The 19,049-nt window shown below is 40.7% G+C and overlaps 1 protein-coding gene across 1 annotated transcript in view; it reads right to left on the bottom strand.

The window, feature by feature from the left end:
- Window positions 1–8,386: 8,386 nt before the first annotated feature.
- The window catches only part of CAP2 (cyclase associated actin cytoskeleton regulatory protein 2), a 90,578-nt gene continuing 79,915 nt past the window's right edge, over window positions 8,387–19,049 (bottom strand). Inside the window, exons 8-13 of the mRNA XM_054018990.1 lie at window positions 17,975–18,164; window positions 16,562–16,737; window positions 15,069–15,192; window positions 14,758–14,840; window positions 12,006–12,146; window positions 8,387–10,245 (exon numbers count right to left, since the gene is read on the bottom strand). Of these exons, the coding sequence (XP_053874965.1) occupies window positions 10,162–10,245; window positions 12,006–12,146; window positions 14,758–14,840; window positions 15,069–15,192; window positions 16,562–16,737; window positions 17,975–18,164 (798 nt within the window). The 3' untranslated portion in view covers window positions 8,387–10,161. The remainder of the gene's footprint in view (window positions 10,246–12,005; window positions 12,147–14,757; window positions 14,841–15,068; window positions 15,193–16,561; window positions 16,738–17,974; window positions 18,165–19,049) is intronic.

Genomic DNA, 19,049 nt, shown 5'->3' with positions numbered 1-19,049 from the left:
GTGTAGTTGAGTACTGATTTCTTTATCAAATGTCTTAGTATTCAGAGTTTCTGAGGGAGACAACTTCACACTCTAAGCTCCTTTAATATCTTCTCAAATGACCTCCTAGTCTCGGGGCTGCCTGCATTGCAAGCCACAGAGACCATGTGCACAACGTTTTTTTTTTTTTAAATGTGAAATGTTAATCTCTAGCTGAAACACATGTAGATAGACCCTTCTTTCCCAAAGGCCTTCAGCTGTATTCCTTAGTTAACAAGTTTCTTTAGTCAATGAGTGAGACATTTGGGGCTGCTCTGTTGATCAGCAAGCATGACTTCATTTCATTGTTCCTATAATTTAAGGTATTTTCATCCCAGTGCTGTCCTCCCTCACACCCATGCAATTCTACTGAAGTCAATGGTGTTACATGGGGTGTAAAAGATAGAGTGGATCTTTTGTACAAATCCCATTACCATGTTGAAATTCCATTCTGAATTCAGAACTGAGTTTAAGCTGGTATAACAGATGTGCTAAGGGAGCAGGGCATAAGTTACCACTTCAGCTTTCCATAAACTTACCTCTGAATTTGGTCGACATCACTGATGAATCAGTCTTACCAACAGCTACCTTGTCATGCCAATAAAGCTACTGACATGATTAAAATGTGCTCTCACCCTACCTCTACATTTCTGAGCAGATGTAGCTGGATAAATTGAATTTTCTCTGTTCTTGCCATTGCCCATCTGCTTTCAGCTTGTGGCCTCTGGCTACTTTCAAATCACTTTCTATTCTGAAAACTGAATTAGCTTTGCAGTTGTATTTTCTAAACTGAAATTAGCTAGAGGCCACAGAATTAGCTAGGGGCATCAAGGCTCAGGAGGATGGGAGGTAGCTAAACGTTGCCATTTTTCTATATATCCTAGTTGTTTCTAAGGCACTTGCCACCTTGGTATCTAAGTCAGACAGTATCTTTTCCCTTGAGTCCTCGGCCTCTCATCTCTTCTGTCTCCCTCTTCTTCTCTCTTTGCACAATTTTGAAGTGTAAGAAACTAAATTGGGAGCCTTACAGCAGCTTCCAACTCAGCTGTCTAAAATTAACTTTACATTTTTAAACTACTTGGTTGGTTTCCAGATGCTGCTGAGCATGACAGCCACTCTTCAGTAGGAAGTGATGGCTTTCCTCTGAAGAGCCACCTTCAACAGGGCTGGCGGCAGTACATCAAAGAAAAACCACGTCTTCCTGCTGCTCAAGTTACAGTACTCAGCAATATTGGAGAAGTAGCTGTCTATATAAGAAAGCCAAAACAAACCTCACAGGGATTAAACCATATTGATTTTAAAGTCAATCTAGTTACTTTGTTGCAAGTCCCTAATACAGATGGATTGAAACGCATTTAAATCATGCTTAAACTGATTTAACTGAGAGGGATAGACACATTAGCTAAATCAGTTTAAGCACATCTGTAGTAAGAAGATCCACACTAGTGCATGTTTTCTAATATAGCCCAGATGAAAAGTAGAGATTGGATTAGGCAGATGAAGAGACCTTCTTATACTGCAAAGTTTGGCATAATGGGGAAAGATGAGAGGAGATGAGGGTATGAAAAAAGTGTTATGAAAAAAGTGTTTGTGTGGGTCTATTTTCTATAGAACTGAAAGCGGTATCACATCTGCCTGTCTCTCTGCAGCCCATCAATTCTGACCTTCCAACCCTTCACATCAGGTCTCCCCCCGCCTTGCCTCATCTCTGGTCCTGCAGCTCTCGCATAGGGTGACCAGACAGCAAGTGTGAAAAATTGGGACAGGAGGTGAAGGGTAATAGGCACCTACATAAGACAAAGCCCCAAATATCAGGATTGTCCCTATAAAATTGGGACATCTGGTCACCCTACTCTTGGGGTTCTTTGCCCATCTCTCCCAGGCTCAGGGGCTGCACTGGGGTCCCCTCTCCAAGCTCCTTGGAGGAAGCAGCTCCAGGTGCTCTTCACTCCCATACACTTTGCATTCGAAACCCATTTGTTGGGGGGTAGGGTGGTTCACAGGAGTGGAAGAGGGAGTGGAGCTATCCTGTGTTTTTTGTGCTCCCGCTAGTGAGAAGGACTTTGGCTCCTGAAAGGAAGGGGAGAAAGCATGACTTGTTTCCTGCAGCAGCTCTGATTGAGTGGCCCCAGGAGCTGGGCAAGAGAGGAAAGCAGGGCATATTCCCCACTCCCCCGGCCGCAGGCAGGGCTGAAACGTCACCCTGCTTGAGTTGTAGAAATTTTATTTCTGGGCCTCTAACCCAGTGCACTTTAATCGCGGAGAGAGGGAAAGGAGAAAAGATAAGAAAGGAGATAAAGAAGACAAGAACTGCACAGTGTGATTCATGTAAGGTAACCTTTTGGATGGAAGACCGTGAGATCAGGAACTCTTACAGTAGAGAGCTACTCTGCTGCTGAATGACTATAGCAAGCCCAGGGATTTTTTTAAGAGATCCTGAAGTGGATTATTAATCCTTAAATGGAGATCTATTCTGGAAAGGGACTGTAAAATTGGTACCATAGGGCCCCTTGTTCATTACTTTTCACTGATTTTTATATTAACTACTTTTAAATTTTGCTTTAAATAGGTTTTCTAACTTCCAGCCCTGCAAATTCAACTAGCCTCCCGAAGTCCAACTTAGTTCTTTTCTTCCTGGGCATTACCACTTGTAACTGGAGGTCTAATTTGGCCTTTAGAACTCTTTATACATCTGTGCAACCTCCCAGGCTTCAGGTATGCCCTCAGTGACACCTGTGCAATCCCATTGCCCTCAGGGGTTTTACACAGGTGTAACTGGTTGGAATTTAGTATGTAATTCTGCTCCTGAGGCACAACATGAAACAGAATCCAGCTCACTTTCCCACGGCTGTGTTGACTCTGGGGCTGACAAAAATTTTTGAAAAAGCAACTACAAACATCCTCTTATGTAAGTGAGCAAACAGGATTGTGAATACACACAGAGAACAGATCTGTTGCATAAGAAGGTGCTATTTTTACATAGTCACTTTTCAGAATAGTACTGCACTAATCTCTTGCAAAGTTAATGGAACTTGGTGAAAACATGTAATTCACCTGCAGTGTGGGGTGCTCACAATCAGGTGCACTCTGAGTGTTGTGAGTTATTAATATGAAGTAATTTTATTCCCCTGGAACACTTTTGTAATGCTCAGCTTGGTCTTTGGATTCTCAGGCACCAACCCTGCAAACTCGGGCACTTAACTTTAGTACTGTGAATACTAATTGAAATCACTACTCATGATACTCAAGTTAAACACATATGCACATGCAGGATTGGGACCCAACCCCTTATCCATAAATAACAGAGTACTTCCGTTGTCTAAGGGTTAGCTATACTCTCTTGTGAAGGAAAATCAAAAGGGGGAAGTGGCCTCTGGTAGCCCAACCTGCCATTTGACGAGAAATAGGAGGGGATGGCCTTTAACAGCTTATTATTTTCATCTCTAGAGCTGAGACCTAGAGGAAAGCTCTCCGTCTCTGTCTTCCTCAGGGTAGCAATAGCTAAGGAGTGGAAGTCTCTCACACTAGGTTCTACCTATCTTAAATACTTATATGAGCCTCATTACTATAGTATCTGAGCACCTCTTTAATATATTTCTCCTCACAACACCCCTGTGAGGCTGGGCAGTATAATTATCCCCATTGTACAGACAGGGGAGCTGAGGCATTGAGAGCTCTTGCTTTCCCTCCTTTACAAGGAATGGACTCTTTCCCTGGAGGTCTGTAGTAACTCATCTGGAATGGAACTTGAGGCACATAAAATACCACTTGAATGCAGTTAAGGACAAGGTAAGAAAAACTTTTAAAATGCTTTAATTTCCTTTTATGCCAGACTAATTTTTTTAGTTGGCAGAAGAACTCCAATGTAGAAAGGAGTGGTAGTGTCTGTGTAGAAAGAGGGCTGAGTACATAGTGCTAGTTATGCCTCTGCTATTAATAATGGTATCTGTGACTGCTATAATGTTTTATATGTTTAAAATACTTCACAGACATCCGCTTATTAATCATTACTATATAGACCAAATAACAAATGCTACTATCTCCTCCAATATCTCTCCTTTATTATGTGGGTGCAGAGGACCCTGGATTGAGCTGAGTGGCTATGCATAGTAGCTGTTTGGTGATAGCCTGGGCCAGGCCAGAGAACCCCTTGCCCTCTGGATCCTCTATGCCGTCTCCCCTCACCCTGCTAAGTAATCAGAGGGCATTAGAGGCTGGAGTAATAGTCAGTCTTTCTACCACCATGTGGATCTTCCATTCATCCCCACCCTCTGCAGGTGCAAGGGATATGGGGAGAAATCCTGTCCCCATTGAAGTCAATGGTACCAGCATTTCACCTATGTAGGCTATTTAGCTCTTAGGCTGGAGATCTCCATTGACTACATGATATGGGCTGATGTTTGGGAGTAGAATTTGGGGTTTCAGGTGTAGGTATTTCTGGGATATGTATATATTACAATGGCACTAAATTAAATACTGGATGCAAGGTCTACAGGGCATGTGACTTGTACAAAGCCGAGCACCCTACGCACACTTAATAATAACATGAATGCTTTGGTTGAACACACTGGAAAGATTTCTGTATTTCAAAGGCAGACTGGAAATTATTTCCCCTGTCACCTTCTTTAATAACCCTGCTCACTAGACTTCAGTGTTCTAAGCCAACTAGGTATTTCCTGTTGCATGTATTTTTAAAATGGTTATGATAGAAGGTTAGCTGAAAATGGATGACCTGTATTCACTGATACCTAGAACTGGATGTTCTCTCTCTTCCTCCTCCCCCCGGCACTTTCTTAAAAAAAAAAAAAATCCTTTTATAACTCTGGATTTACTCAAATGATCATTTTCAGAATCAAATAATCTTTCCTTGTTTTTAACAATGTTAATTTTGCCTTGTTTTTGGAGTGTAAACTTTCCTAATTCCTGGATTAGCTGCAATTCTGAATTAATACTTGTATTCTATATAAATAGTATAGTTCCTACATTGTCTGATTACCAACAAAGCTTGGAATTGCTTGCACCATAATAGTTTTCTGCCACCTGGTGGATATATAGGGTCAGTACCTCAATACTTACAATCTCTTATGTTTTCCTATATTTTTAATGACAAGTATGATTAATTAAATCAGGATTTTTACAGAGTTTCCTTTTTAAGATAATAAGAAACAAAGGGCCAATTCACCATTTCTTGATAACGGTTGGGGAATTATTGTATTTACTACCTGAGTTTCTGCTTTCAGGGATATATCCTGTCATCAGTCTGTATCAAAAATTGGCACAGATTCTATTATATAATGTTGGGATTATTTCTAAAATTGCATATTCCTTAAAGTACTTAAGGTCTGATCCTGATCCCATTAAAATCCATGGCAAAACTTATGTTTTTAATTTGGCAAGAGCAGGTTCTCTAGGCCCAAATACTACACAAAGTGCAAGGCAGTAGAGACAAAGGCTAAGTGTCAACAAAGGGTGATGAACTTCATATGGGATGTTGCCCCACAGTATCAAGCAATGAAACCTTTATTATTTTGGGGCTTTCTACAAACTTGATCATTCTAACACCATTACATGCAAACTTTGTATTATGCAGTAATTATTTTCATTATTTGGCAACACACCTTGCATTTGTCCTTTTGGCCACATACTTACAGTATCACTGAAATGCAGTCACCTCTGGAGTGGATGGCAGTGGCCGGCCAGCCAGCCAACAAATGGCACAAAAGTGTGGAGAAGGCAGGTCCGTCCTTACCCATACACAAAATACTCAGCTGCGTAGGGCACCAGGAAACTTGAGGTACCAAATTTCCTGGTGCACTGCACAGCTGCGTGCTGCTCTAGCCCCCGCCCCACCTCTGCCCCCACTTCACCCCTTCCCCAAAGTCCCTGCCCCTGCTCTGCTCCCTCCCTTGCCTCTTCCCGCCCCTGAGGAGTGCAGCAGGGTCGGGCCTGCACTCACCAGCGGCAGGAAGTGCAGGGACCCGGCCGCAGCCGCGCCGCTGGTGAGTGCTGGGGGGTGGTTCCCCCCAAGCCAACCCCCACACCCCCACGGAGGCCTGAGCCCAGCCCCACACAACCCATGGAGGCCTGGGGCCCCACCCCTCGTTGGGTGGGGGGGGTGCATAGGGCCCCAGAATAGCTAGGGACAGCCCTGGGAGAAGGGACACTTTTGGCTAAAAACAATGAAGCAACCCCCTACTTTGTGGAAAGTGTCATAGGATCTCTAACATCCATGCAAAGCAGACAGGCCCTCAGGGAAGGTATGATAATAATAAAAAAGGACGTACACAGTAAACAACTTATGGTTCTCAGTTTATACACCTTGGAAGGATAAAGGGCGGAATTGATGCCAGAAGGATTTTAACCTGTGGTTCCAAAGTCTAGATATTGTCTCTAGGAGTAAAATGATAACAATCACATTTATCTATAGTTACACTGATGAAAAGAAGTTGAGATGTGTTTAGAAGATACAACCTTGTGTCCTGCATTTATTACCTTGGATACAAGGCTGACTCTTCACTCCTAAAGCTACAACTCTTCAGTCACTGAAACTAGAAGCTGCTGTTTTGGCCACCTCATAACTCCCATCTCTTTCCATTAACAAACAAAAATATACAGAGAATGACAACATTGAGAATAAAGGCTTTAAAGTTCAAAAGGGCCTGTTCTCTGCATTATTTCCAATATTTACATGGGTGCAAAACTTCATGAAAATCACACTACATTGATTGTGTAATTCTTCATCAAAAAGGCGATAACTGTCCTGCATGCCACAATTATCCCCATAGATAGCACACATGTTTAAATAATTGTTCTCTCAAGATCACTGTATGCACCCAAGTGGGTTCTAGCTAGTGTGGTGCTGTACAATTTAAATTGGTGCAACAGTTGATATCAAGAATAACCACAATTTTGGTACAGAAAAGCACAATGGGGGTGTGACTTGGACACAGATAGCTGGAATCGGCACAAGATAATGCAAAACAATCTTTGCACATTAGGGCTGCTCATTCCTGCTTATTCCTCACCTAAAGTCATGATATATTGGTTGTAGCAACAGAACTGGGGAAGGCATTAAGTGTAGCTCAGAGCTGCAGACAATCGATTAAAGTTGGCACAGCTCATCAGATTGTCATTATGCAGAATGCCGGAAGGATGGAGGCATGTACATTTCTTTACCAACATGATTTTATATATGATTTTCAGTAGAGGATTATTCTTTAGAGGCATCTGTACATATATGTGTATTAGGTGGAGTCAGAAGCTGGGATTTAAAAAAAAAATCCTCTTCCTTCACGTCCCATAGATACGTTAAAGATGGGTTTCCACTGTAGGGCAGGGTGCAGCCCATCCTACATGAGAATGCATGGCAAGGAAACTAAACTGCACTTTAAAAAAAGTGTAGCAAGGGCACATGTATCTGATATCAACAGTTAATAGGATAATTTCTTAGAAATGCCTTTTCTGCAATATTTGTAAAACATTTGCAGGAACATAATCCATACGGAGAAAGCTGTACCACAGTGGTGTTTTCCCTGCAGATATTTAGGAGAAAAGTCATACAAGTATACAGCCCCTCAAACAGCCACTTATTTCAGGGGAGAATCAGTATCCCTGGTCCCTCACGGGGATATTTTGAAATTATTTGCCTGCCTCCTATAAGTCAGAGATGTATATCTGCTTCCTGTTGTTTTTGAGTATTCAACACTTGTTTTGCTTCAGCAGTCCAAAGGGTTGGTTGGCATCATATTACTGAGTGATGACATACATAGTATCAATATCAGATGCAAGATTAGAAGAGAAGTCAGTGGCTCAGGTTTAGAATGTTCCTATGTGTGATTGTTTTACGGCAGAAATTATTAGTGTTCTTAATGTTAATAAACTGTTCTGTCATGACCTACACCGGCCGCCTGTTTCTTTAGGCATGTGCTCTACATCCAGGTGCAATATATTGCACAACTAGTGGATGATGCTATGCTGTGCATCTCTGACAATCAGCCCAAAAGGGACATGCCCATGGGCCCACAATGAGTTAGTGGCAGAGCTGAGACTAGAAACAAAGTTTCTGTGACTCCAACTTGAACTTGGTCATTTCCAGGACATAACCTATGGCACATACAGGTGCACCAAAAAGAGAGAGTGATGTTATACAATGCAATTATTTAAAGTGAGGGCCTCTGAAGTTCTGTGGTTGCCACTAAGGCTTTAATTTTGAAAATATAAGTCTGCCCATTATCACTAATACATTCTATCCAAGCTATTCTCTGGGAGAGGGGAGGGTTGGATATGATGTACAAGAGACACTCGGTCAGCAGGGAGTCAGAGCTGCCTCTCGTCATTCAAACCTTTTGAAATGGCACTTTGAACTCGCTGTATTTAAACCAAGTACAGACGCCTTTTTTATTTCAGAATAGGTTTACTGTTCAAAAATGGTATGTACTAAAGCCACAACATTATACATACAGATAAAACATCAGATAATAAAACCTTATTGTATGAGCACTATTGGTTGTAGTACAATCAGATACTTTAAAACTGAAGGAATTTATGTACTCCGAAAAGGTGCAGTAGGCACAATGTATATCCTGTAACTAGCTTTGCAACCGTATAACCATGATTTCACTCTTACAAAGTATTACAAGTGATCAAAAATGTATGCTGAATTTTGACTACTACACGCTGAAATCGTAAAATGTATAGCACACTCCACCTTAGTGTTAAAAAAACATGTAAATAAGAACCGTAACATAGAATCAAGGGTCTTAAACAAGAAATAGTCCCTTTAATTTGGGTTCAGAATTCAGATGGAATACATCTATGGCTTTTATTTATGGACATATTTGAAGATTAGTATGCAAATCTTGCAAGTGGCTTAAAAAACAACCAAACCCTGGGACTACATCCCCAACAGACGGCTTATACACTAGAATACTTTAGAGAAACAAAATCAGCAAGGAAACCAGGTATAGGGCACCTGACACTTAGCATGTGCCCCAAATCATGAAACAACCCTATCTCAAGCTATGTCTACACTACCATGGAAAGTCGACCTACATTACACAACTCCAGCTACATGTAGTTGAAGTCGATGTACCTTAGGTCGAGTTACTGCGGGGTCTACATCGCGGGGTGTCGATGGAAGAAACTCTCCCATTGACTTACCTTACTCTTCTCGTTGGGGGTAGAGTACAGGGATCGACTGGAGAGTGATCTGCTGTTGATTTTGGTGGGTCTTCATTAGACCCACTAAATCAACCATCAGTGGATTGATCTCAGAGCATTGATCCTGGCTGTAGTGTAGACCTGCCCTCAGTTTTCAGAGCAGGCTGTGAGGTACTGCGTGAAGAAAAATAAAAAAACCCAATTCCCGCCCTGCCCCAGCCCAAAATAAAGGAACCCAAGAGAAATCAGAGAAGTGAAAAACCTTCAGATGATATGCTGAACATTAAGTAATGTTTTCTAGAATATATTAGGATTAATAATTTACAACCAAAAGGGATACAACAGGTCTGTGTAAACTGAAAGCTGAGGGATACTCTACATATACATATTAGAAAAATGTTTGATTAAAATATCCTGTTTTTATAGTCCACTGGCAATATGTATTGCTGAAAAATTGTACTTTTGCATCTTAAACCCCCCCCATGATGATTAGAACAGATCTACAAGAATCACACACTTCCTAGGGGTACATGTTCACCACATCATACATGAATTGTCTAAAAGGTAAAATAAACATCTTAACTGTTTTAAGATTATTTTTGATTAGCAGAAACGTAAAAAGGAATGCACTGAAACATGATTGTAACAAAGTATATCATGCAATATTTTTGGCTTATTGTGTGCAGTGTAATAGCCAATAATGCAAATGGAGTATTTTTTTTTTTTAAATCCCTTATGTTCACATGACATCATGTAGAATCAAAACCGTAAATGAAGGCAAACTGTGTGGAAACTTTAGAAATAACAGAATGCCTAATAAAAGCGTGCCAGACATGTCATTGTTTCTAATGTACAGAGCTGCTGTTTGAAGACCTACTGCAGCAGTATGAGCTACTGTTACTTCTAGTTCTTTATGTTGCTGTTTTATTTAGGCTGACCTTGGTCTGAGATCGTGGTCAGCAGGTCCTGTATGGCATTAGGAAGTTAACCTACAATCTCTGCAGGTTCAGTGACCAACTTAGATCCATCCCATGCTGTCTTGAACTGTTCAGGAACAGGAAATTCTTTCTGGTAAATGGAAAGAGCAACAACAATTGTTAGATAAACAATGGATATCTTATAAAAACTGATGGAGTACTATTAGTGCTGCGTGATTGACAAGGCATTTATAACTCAGACATGCCTGGATTACAAAGAGGCCTTCTTCATTGCAGGCAGGAAACTGTTTCAATGCCACACAGAAAATAAGCTCATTACTACCATAATTCATATAGCTTTGTTCATGTGCTAGTTTGTAACAGTCCCCTTTCCTCATTATTTGGGCAAACTACGTCAATATACCTTGTTTCAAAAAAGACTATGGACTCCATTAGCAGGCAGCCACGCTAACTGGATGGGAATGTAGAAAAGAAGGACTTAAACCTGGTAAGGTAATGACAAGACTAACAGGAATTTTAAAGAGAAAAGTGATGTCCTACAGAGCAAAACCCATGGTCAATCCCCAGAATTTGGTGGCAGATTTAATCTCAGACCTCAAGATAATTGTTCACCAGTCTTAGGTGGATGAACAAAGGTGCATGTAACAAAAACACTGTCACATTACCACTTTAACAGTGAAGCATTCCAAAAGACACAATATGTACAGTCAATGATGCAGGACTTCACGGGAGTCCTTAGCTCATTCAGTGGGCACCTGTGAAGGTGGCCAGGGACTCTGTTGGAGCCCTGGCCTCAGGTTATGCACACCCTGTATGGTAAAAATTGTGTGATACTCCTAAGATGTGGAAGAGAGGGCTCCTTTCTTCAGACCCTGCAAGGGCAATCAGTAGACTTACATTTTCTTAAATGACTAGTGATTTTGGGTACCCAGCTCAAGACACGTTTAAAGGGGCCTGATTTACAGAAAGTGCTTAGCAACCATCCTCTGAAAATGAGGCCCTTTTAAGGTGTCTGAAGTTGGGCACCCAACTTCTGAACATTTAGGGTATAGTGTCTAGTATGTGTGGGTTGTTTTTTTTTGTTTTGTTTTTTTTAAATTAACAAAAAACTCCCCAATGGAATTGGAGCACAAAAATATTAAGAGAACATTAAGATAGCCTGGTTAAGCCCTCAGTAAAGTTGCATACACAACTTTAACCCTGCCCCTTTGTGTGTCTATATTACAACACAGTCTTACTATATGATAACCTGCTACTGTATTGCCTGCAGTGAATGAGGCATGGCTCCACAGGAGGTGCTGAGATACAGCAGTCCTAGGTATAGTATGAGAACCTCCGTAGAAGAGACCTGAAGCAAGGCTCTGAAACGTGCACCTTATGTATGAATGGCTTTCCTGGACTCTGTCTGGCATGCGCAGAAAGTACTACAAGATACAAGCTTTTTGTAAGTGTATAGTATTTAAAAATACATTGTATTATTTGAGAATTAATATGGGATTATGTTGACTTAACACTGGCATTTCCTGACCTTTGAGTTAATGTTCTTATAATGTGTGGCAGGAAATTATAGTTAGAAATCTGTTTCACACAGTCTAGAGACTAAATTGACATAGGAGACACTGAATTATTTTCCATCACAATGGAAGGAGATAAAGGCTCTTTTAATGTACAGAATTACCTTGCACCCCAGGAAAAGGTGTTCTTCGATGGATTGTAGCTGAGACTATTGGTGTATGAAAGAGGGTTTATTTCTATGGTTTGAATCACACCTTGCTGGGGGGAAAATTGTGGCACTTTATAACTCCTACTTGCCTAGTAATATGAAAGGCTAATCACTACACAGATTAAAAGAGGGAGAAAAATTGAGTCTTTTAAAAATATTCCACTTACATAATCTCCATTTAGGGGGATGAGAATGTTCATTTCAGATGACTTGGCACTCACAATCTCACAGTCTAATGAATCTTCACTGAGGTATATGTGGCAGCCTTCTGTCTTGTTAATTGAAATGGTTGGCACTTTCCCCATTACCTGAAGAACAATAAATGCACCTAATACCAAATGTCACCGTGTCAGTGAAAGTAACAGTTGATAACAAAACCCCCATCCACCTTCTGATCCTGGCTTTGGCCACCAACCTCTGATGTATGGCAGCTGCATTTACATTTGGGGATTTAAACAGACTGGCATTGACCAATTAATAGATGGTGGGAAGGCTGCTACTGTTTAACTGTATTAAATGTTATTCTTTAGCCCTGAAGTTCTAAAACATCAACTTTTAAACTACAAGCCTCTACTCCTCACTCACACTCACACACAGAGTCTCCACCCCTTGGTACTCTTTACCAAAGGGGATAAGTTCATGGGACACACACCCACCCACCCACCCGTACTAGTGCATAGCTTGCATGTACGTCAGTGGGACTTATGGGGAAACAGTTCCCCCACACACATACAGAGTGACTGACTGCAAATACTCCTTCACTAAAGAGATGCTCTATAAGTTTCTGCATAAAACATTCTGCAGCCTGAAGGATCTCTGAGGTATTGCAGCACATAGTAAGAAAGGATTTTTTTTTTCTTCCCGTGCCAGCTATGGTACAGCTCTAAAAGTGTATTGAAATTGATTACAATTTAAATTAAACAGACGTTTATTTAAGTCAGTTTGAAAGCAAGTGCAAGATTTACTTGAGGCGAGAAGAGGAAACAAGCCAACTCCTCTTTGCATCTGTGGGGTTGTAAACAACTCCAGAGGACAAAGTGATTGAGTCACTGTTTGTCAGTAAGAATCCCCTTCTCTGCCCTGCCCCACTCCCCCCCCCCCCCCAAAAGCAGTAACTAGAGCCCCATGGTATATGCTCGCCAAGGTATCAAAAGGACAGAGGTTAGTTAGGGTCAGAAGACAGCAGCAGCAGCAAGGGATATATATTCACATGTAAATAAAAAGGAGTGTTTGCTCACATCATTCACATTAATACATTTCAGATTCAGTTCCTGAACAACATGCTGATAAACACAGAGTGTTAATGACCGTGGCTTTGATTCTATGGCTAGTCTGTGCAAGTGGAGCACTGTGTCTAGATTGATTTTAATGGAGCTCCATTGAGGTGAAAGCATGCTCCTATATGGATCATATGTATGACTGGGGATATTTTATTTGATTAAATATTAACCCAGCAGAAAAAAAAATCAGTAAATCGTTATACTGGTGGGGGTCAAGACCCAAGAGCATTGCACTATTATTGCTATTTATGGCAAGATCTGCTTGTGAATTCCAGTGATCTGTTACATTAACATATCATTCATATGACCAAACCTGCGAAGTGCTGACAGAGTTCAGGTGCTCAGGATCAAACCCTTAGAAAGAAGACCGCAGCCTGCTTCAAGCAGCAGTTGTTCAGCCTGACTCATACTTTTCTTTAAGTGCAAGACCAACCATGCTATAAGGCACTGAAATCTTATGCAACATTCATGAAGCCTGAATCATCAAAAGCATTTTGATTTTAGCAAATATATTTCCCCCTTATTTGAATTTTAACAAGATGTGGCATTCCTATTCATTATGTATAGATTTTTCAGCTTTGGTGAATAGTTCTAGTGCTAACAATGAAAATCCTCTATTTATTGAAAAAAGATCACTGTTTCCTAAATAATCATGCCCTTTTTTCTCTCCCAACTGCCTCTTTCCCACAAAAGGAAATGTAGTAATTACCAATAAAATTATTGGTTAATGTTCAGAAGTAGACAACGTAGCTAGTAGTAATGGCATCCACTTGTTTAACATTTAAAAGATACAAAATATCTTGCTGTTCCTCTCCCTGTGGTGGCTTTGAGCCACCTTTCTGAAGCATGGTACAGTATTCTTCTTTATTAATGTCACTCACTCTGCTGTATCAGCCCATCTACATGTAAGTAGAAGACTGATTTCAGTGAGGAATGTGAGCCTCGAAACCGATGGCAGGATATGAGCTGATGAATGTTTCAAGGGTTTTATTTTTTATTGATATTTTAAAGAAAAGCCATTGTTTGCCCTTCTCCCAGCAAAGCCGGAGAAGCCATTTCAATTCCATTCTGTTGCTAACAGGGTAGACTTTCAAGGGCACAGCACCTAGCTCTCAATTAAAGTAATTGAGAGTTAGGTGCCATTTGAAAATCTACCCCAATATCCTCAGTGGGCAAATGGAGAAAATTAGCTGAGCCTCACAACCACCTTCTTGACTTTAGCACCAATTAGGCAAAAATGAGTGGCACTATGCCATGAAGCTTTGCCAAACTCTGGCACTGATGGACCAGGATGCTAGGGACTGTTCATTGAGAGAACCTGACCAGCACTCTCCAGAAGTAACAGTTCCCAGACTCTCAGAAAATACCTCTGCTGATCTCAACTATGGCACCAGAACATTAAGGAAAGGTGTTCTCGAAAGGGAACCTTGATCAGTGGCACTTGAAAACTCAAAAGCAAAAACAATAGTACCTCTCAACCTTTTTCTAGACAAGTTAGAAGAATTTACTGCATCTAAAAGGTAACTTTTGGAAATATAGAATTTTTTTGTATACTCCAGGGAAGCTGAAATCATCTCGAGTAGCCGAATATCACTTTGAAGTTGTTGGTTCTTTTCTTCTTTTCTAATTGGATGTTTACCTGAATCTGAATATCCCTGGAATTGATCACTTCCACGATACCCACGACGTTGTCAAACACAAGGCCAAACTTTCTGCAGTTGTCTACAAACAAACAAACCCCAAACAAATGAAGGCATAATAAAAAGATGTCTTTTAAAAAAAAAAAAAAATTACATGACCACATTAGAAACTAAAATGCTTCCACCCTGCAATGACTTACATGTGTGAGTAACTTTACACAGGACTATTCATGTCCATAAAGTTAACTGCATGTGCAAATCTTTCCAGGACTTACTGCCCCAAAGCTCATATGTGAGACTGTTCACTCACCAATTGTAATGGAATTTATTTTTCCTTTCATTTGTAGTGTAGATTTGTTGCATTTAAAAATGTAAGCCACTTGCTTGAGTTCAGTATCAGTAATAACAAGGTCGTTCTTATCCTCTTGGTATTCCTGTTTTAAAAAACACATATACTGGTTTCACTATCTTTAATAAGGCAGCAATAAGGTAGACTTTAAGCACAACTTATTCCAGTCATTGCATCTTCACATAGAAAGAGAAGGGGGGGAAAAAAGATTCTCACTTATCTCCGCCTGTGATGAGTCTAACTGATTGGGTTTATGAGGGCACATATTCAGTGCTGTGTGTGCATGACTTAGAGCTGAAGTGTCTGTGTTGTGAAGATCTTAACACTGACCAAGGCAAAAAAATGTTTATTTTGGTACTAGGTTCTTATACACTCAACTATTTAAAACTATTCCAGTGAAGTTGTTGCTTGGTTACCACCCAGTTTTAGAACAAGTAGGCTCCTTCAGGAATAGAACAAGTTGTTGGTGCCATACTGTTATATAATTCATTAGGATTAGGTGTGAGCAAAGCAGTATCCAACAAGGAGTAGTGCATGAAGACCATCCCTTCTATTTGTAAGACACTGAGGGCCCATTTTGTGCTCAAGACTTCTAATTGATTTCAATGGGAGACTTGAGGTACGTAAGCTACGCACTGCCTGTCCCAGCATGGTAAAACAGAATTCATAGCAAAATGCTGGTCTACTTAGCATGTACACAGGGGCTCTCCCATGTTTTGCCTTTACTGCACTTTCCTGTCTCAGTGAGAGTACCTGGAATATTCGAACACTAGCATAGCACAACCCATGTAAACAATGGCTGTCCCTCATGCACACTGTGACCCATGCAAACAAGGGCCTATGTAAGCTACTAACTGACTAAATCATGTCTTGTCTTCCCCCCTCTTATAAACAACGTAATTTTCCATTTAATAAGTTCTTTGCATGCACATGCAACCCCTCCCCCCCCCAAAAAAACCCTTTGATTAGTTTAATCTGGGAAAGAAGATGAACAATCGTTCTCTCTATTTGTAAATACTATGATATTGTGATGATATGAGTACTGTACCTAGACAGCGGTGCTTCCACTGGCTAATAAATGAGGAGAACTTCCATTGCGTCACAACAACTATATCTCTCGTACGTAAGAATGGCTTGCACGATGGGACCTTACTCAATTGGAGCTCCCTCTGGGTTTCCTGCTGAGGGACTTTTTGACTGAGTTAAGAACTAAAGTATTGGTTCTGAACCTTGTAACAGTATTTTCCAGTTCAGGTAAATTATTATACTATTCTCACCAACAAATGAACAAACTTTAAATCCTATAAGAATATTAAGGACTAAGCTGTGGCTAAGTGCAGAGCCACTGTGCCCCCAGAGGAGCACTGGAGAGATTGTGCCTCAGGTAGGTACAATCCCTCTAGGAATATTCCAGGCACAAGTACATGTGTATATGAGATGTGAGCTGAACTTACCACTCTCCATTTTTTCCCCTCTAGTTCTAACAAAGGAGAATGGATCTGCTGAGGAGAATTTTTGGGAGAAGTGGGGCTTGGAGTATGGCTTTTTGTAGGAGAACGAACTGGCGGACCCTGAGCACGTAGATTGGGATTCTTATGGGTCTTCTGGTCATCTGAGACATGTCGTAGCCCTAAAAAAACAAACAAAAATAAACAAAGAGGTGCTAATATGCCTAAGAGTCTCTCTCACAGCATTAGGCCCCTAGGGAGGTTAATATTAAAACAGGGAAGAGAATACCATAGTTAGTTTGATTACAATTGTATTAAAATGTCCAACATGCTTTTATGCTGCCAAAAAGGAACTCTCTGGCCTCATACTTTTAAATAAAAGTTTTTTTACTGTGAATGGGCTGGTGTTATGTCTTCACAGATAAGCTTAGCAATGTCTATTGGCATCTCTCTGTATAGATCTAACGGTTCACTATATCTGTAGTGATCTGTGCCTGCTGCCACTCCATTCATTTTATAGATTCATCTGTGAAAATTAGATTCTCTATCTAATCTGATTGTAATGCACCCATCCTCAGAATACCTAGGACCGAAAACTGAACTTTACTGTACTGCGTATATTTCAACTCAAAGCTGTGCACACTAATTAAGACTGTCCAGTCTTCTTGAGAAAAGCTTAATAGCTTTATCTAGGTGTTCTTACAACAACATTATACAGCGATATAGCAATCGGTACCTGCTTATCTAAACCAATGTCTCCATACAAATCAGTGTACTGGGTGTGAAAATGCAGAGTGGACAAATTCTGGTCTCAGTGACACCTGGGCACTGCCACTGAAGTCAACAGGACCCGAAGTGTCAAACTTGGGTGCTTATAATAAGGTGCCCAAATTCACACTGAGAGATCTAAATAAGTGGCCTGAATTTCAAAGTAGCAGCCGTGTTAGTCTGTATCCGCAAAAAGAAGACCAGGAGTACTTGTGGCACCTTAGAGACTAACAAATTTATTAGAGCATAAGCTTTCGTGGACTACAGCCCACTTCTTCGGATGCATAGTCTATATGCATCCGAAGAAGTGGGCTGTAGTCCACGAAAGCTTATGCTCTAATAAATTTGTTAGTCTCTAAGGTGCCACAAGTATTCCTGTTCTTCTTTTTGCTGAATTTCAAAGGTGGTGAGCACCTATGAGATCCTAATTATTCAATGGGAGTTGCCAGTGCTCAATATCTCTGAAAATCCGGCTATTTATTTGGGTGGCTCAGTATGAATTTAGATGCCTAAATTCAGGCTTCCAAGCTTAAAAATATACTGGCTTTTGGCTGTATGGATGTGACTGAAGGGAGAATTTGGCTAAGGATGTTTAGCAGTAGCTAGTATCAGTTGGCTGAAGAGTGACCAGTTGAACTATTTCCCTCTAACCTTTGGTAATTGCCTCTCCCTGGTTAAGCTGGGCAAACAAGGCTGAGCGAGACGTGGTTGCTTCATCCTTTCCACTGTCTGTATCGAAGACAGGAGGAGGTCCTGGGGGCAGCGGTGGAGGTGGGGGTGGTGGGAGGCACTGCCCACTTGTTAGAGTGGACAATACAGATGCTGTTGATGCAGTTGGACCCTATGTGTGAGAGAGATGGAAAATATGTTTAATACAGTTTTTCAGAAAACCCTCTATTATGGAATCTCTTACTACTTTTCATCCTTGAATGCCGCTGGGAGTTGGACTTCAGCCACCAGTGGACTTGGGAAAAATTGAGGGCACCAATGAATGAACTTGCATATTAAGAGAGATTCATAGTGTAAGGAAGAAGGTTTCTTCTTTCCCCAAATACCCAGATAAAATAAAACCCAGAATGATGCACATTCAATATAGGCCAGACAAATAAAAAAGCATTTCACTTTAATTTCCAGTGATGATAACACAATGAATAACAGGGTGGAACTTGGCCAGCCAGTTATACATATGCAAAGTGGGTATAAAATGCTACCATTCGGATTTTGCATATACTTTGCAACATGGTGTAAGGCTGTGGTGACTCAGGCTGTTAAATTCAACACTATATTTCACAATTCTGACTTGACTGCTTTTTATTTTTTTTTAATTTCTATACATTTCTAACACAATAGCTCCAGGTGCATTCATAATACATAATGACTGAAAGATAGCTAATATAATGCCAATATTTAAAAAGGGCTCTAGAGGTGATCCTGGCAATTACAGACCGGTAAGTCTAACGTTGGTACCGGGCAAATTAGTGAAAACAATAGTAAAGAATAAAATTGCCAGACACATAGAAGAACATAAATTGTTGGGCAAAAGTTAACATGGTTTCTCTAAAGGGAAATCGTGTCTTACTAATCTATTAGAGTTCTTCGAAGGGGTCAACAAACATGTGAACAAGGGGGATCCAGTGGACATAGTGTACTTAGATTTCCAGAAAGCCTTTGACAAGGTCCCTCACCAAAGGCTCTTACGTAAATTAAGTTGGCATGGGATAAAAGG

Source organism: Malaclemys terrapin, chromosome 2 (assembly GCF_027887155.1).
Source record: "Malaclemys terrapin pileata isolate rMalTer1 chromosome 2, rMalTer1.hap1, whole genome shotgun sequence".
NCBI lineage: Eukaryota > Metazoa > Chordata > Testudines > Emydidae > Malaclemys > Malaclemys terrapin.
Note: the sequence above shows the minus strand (reverse complement) of the source record. Positions and strands in the feature narration are given on the sequence as shown.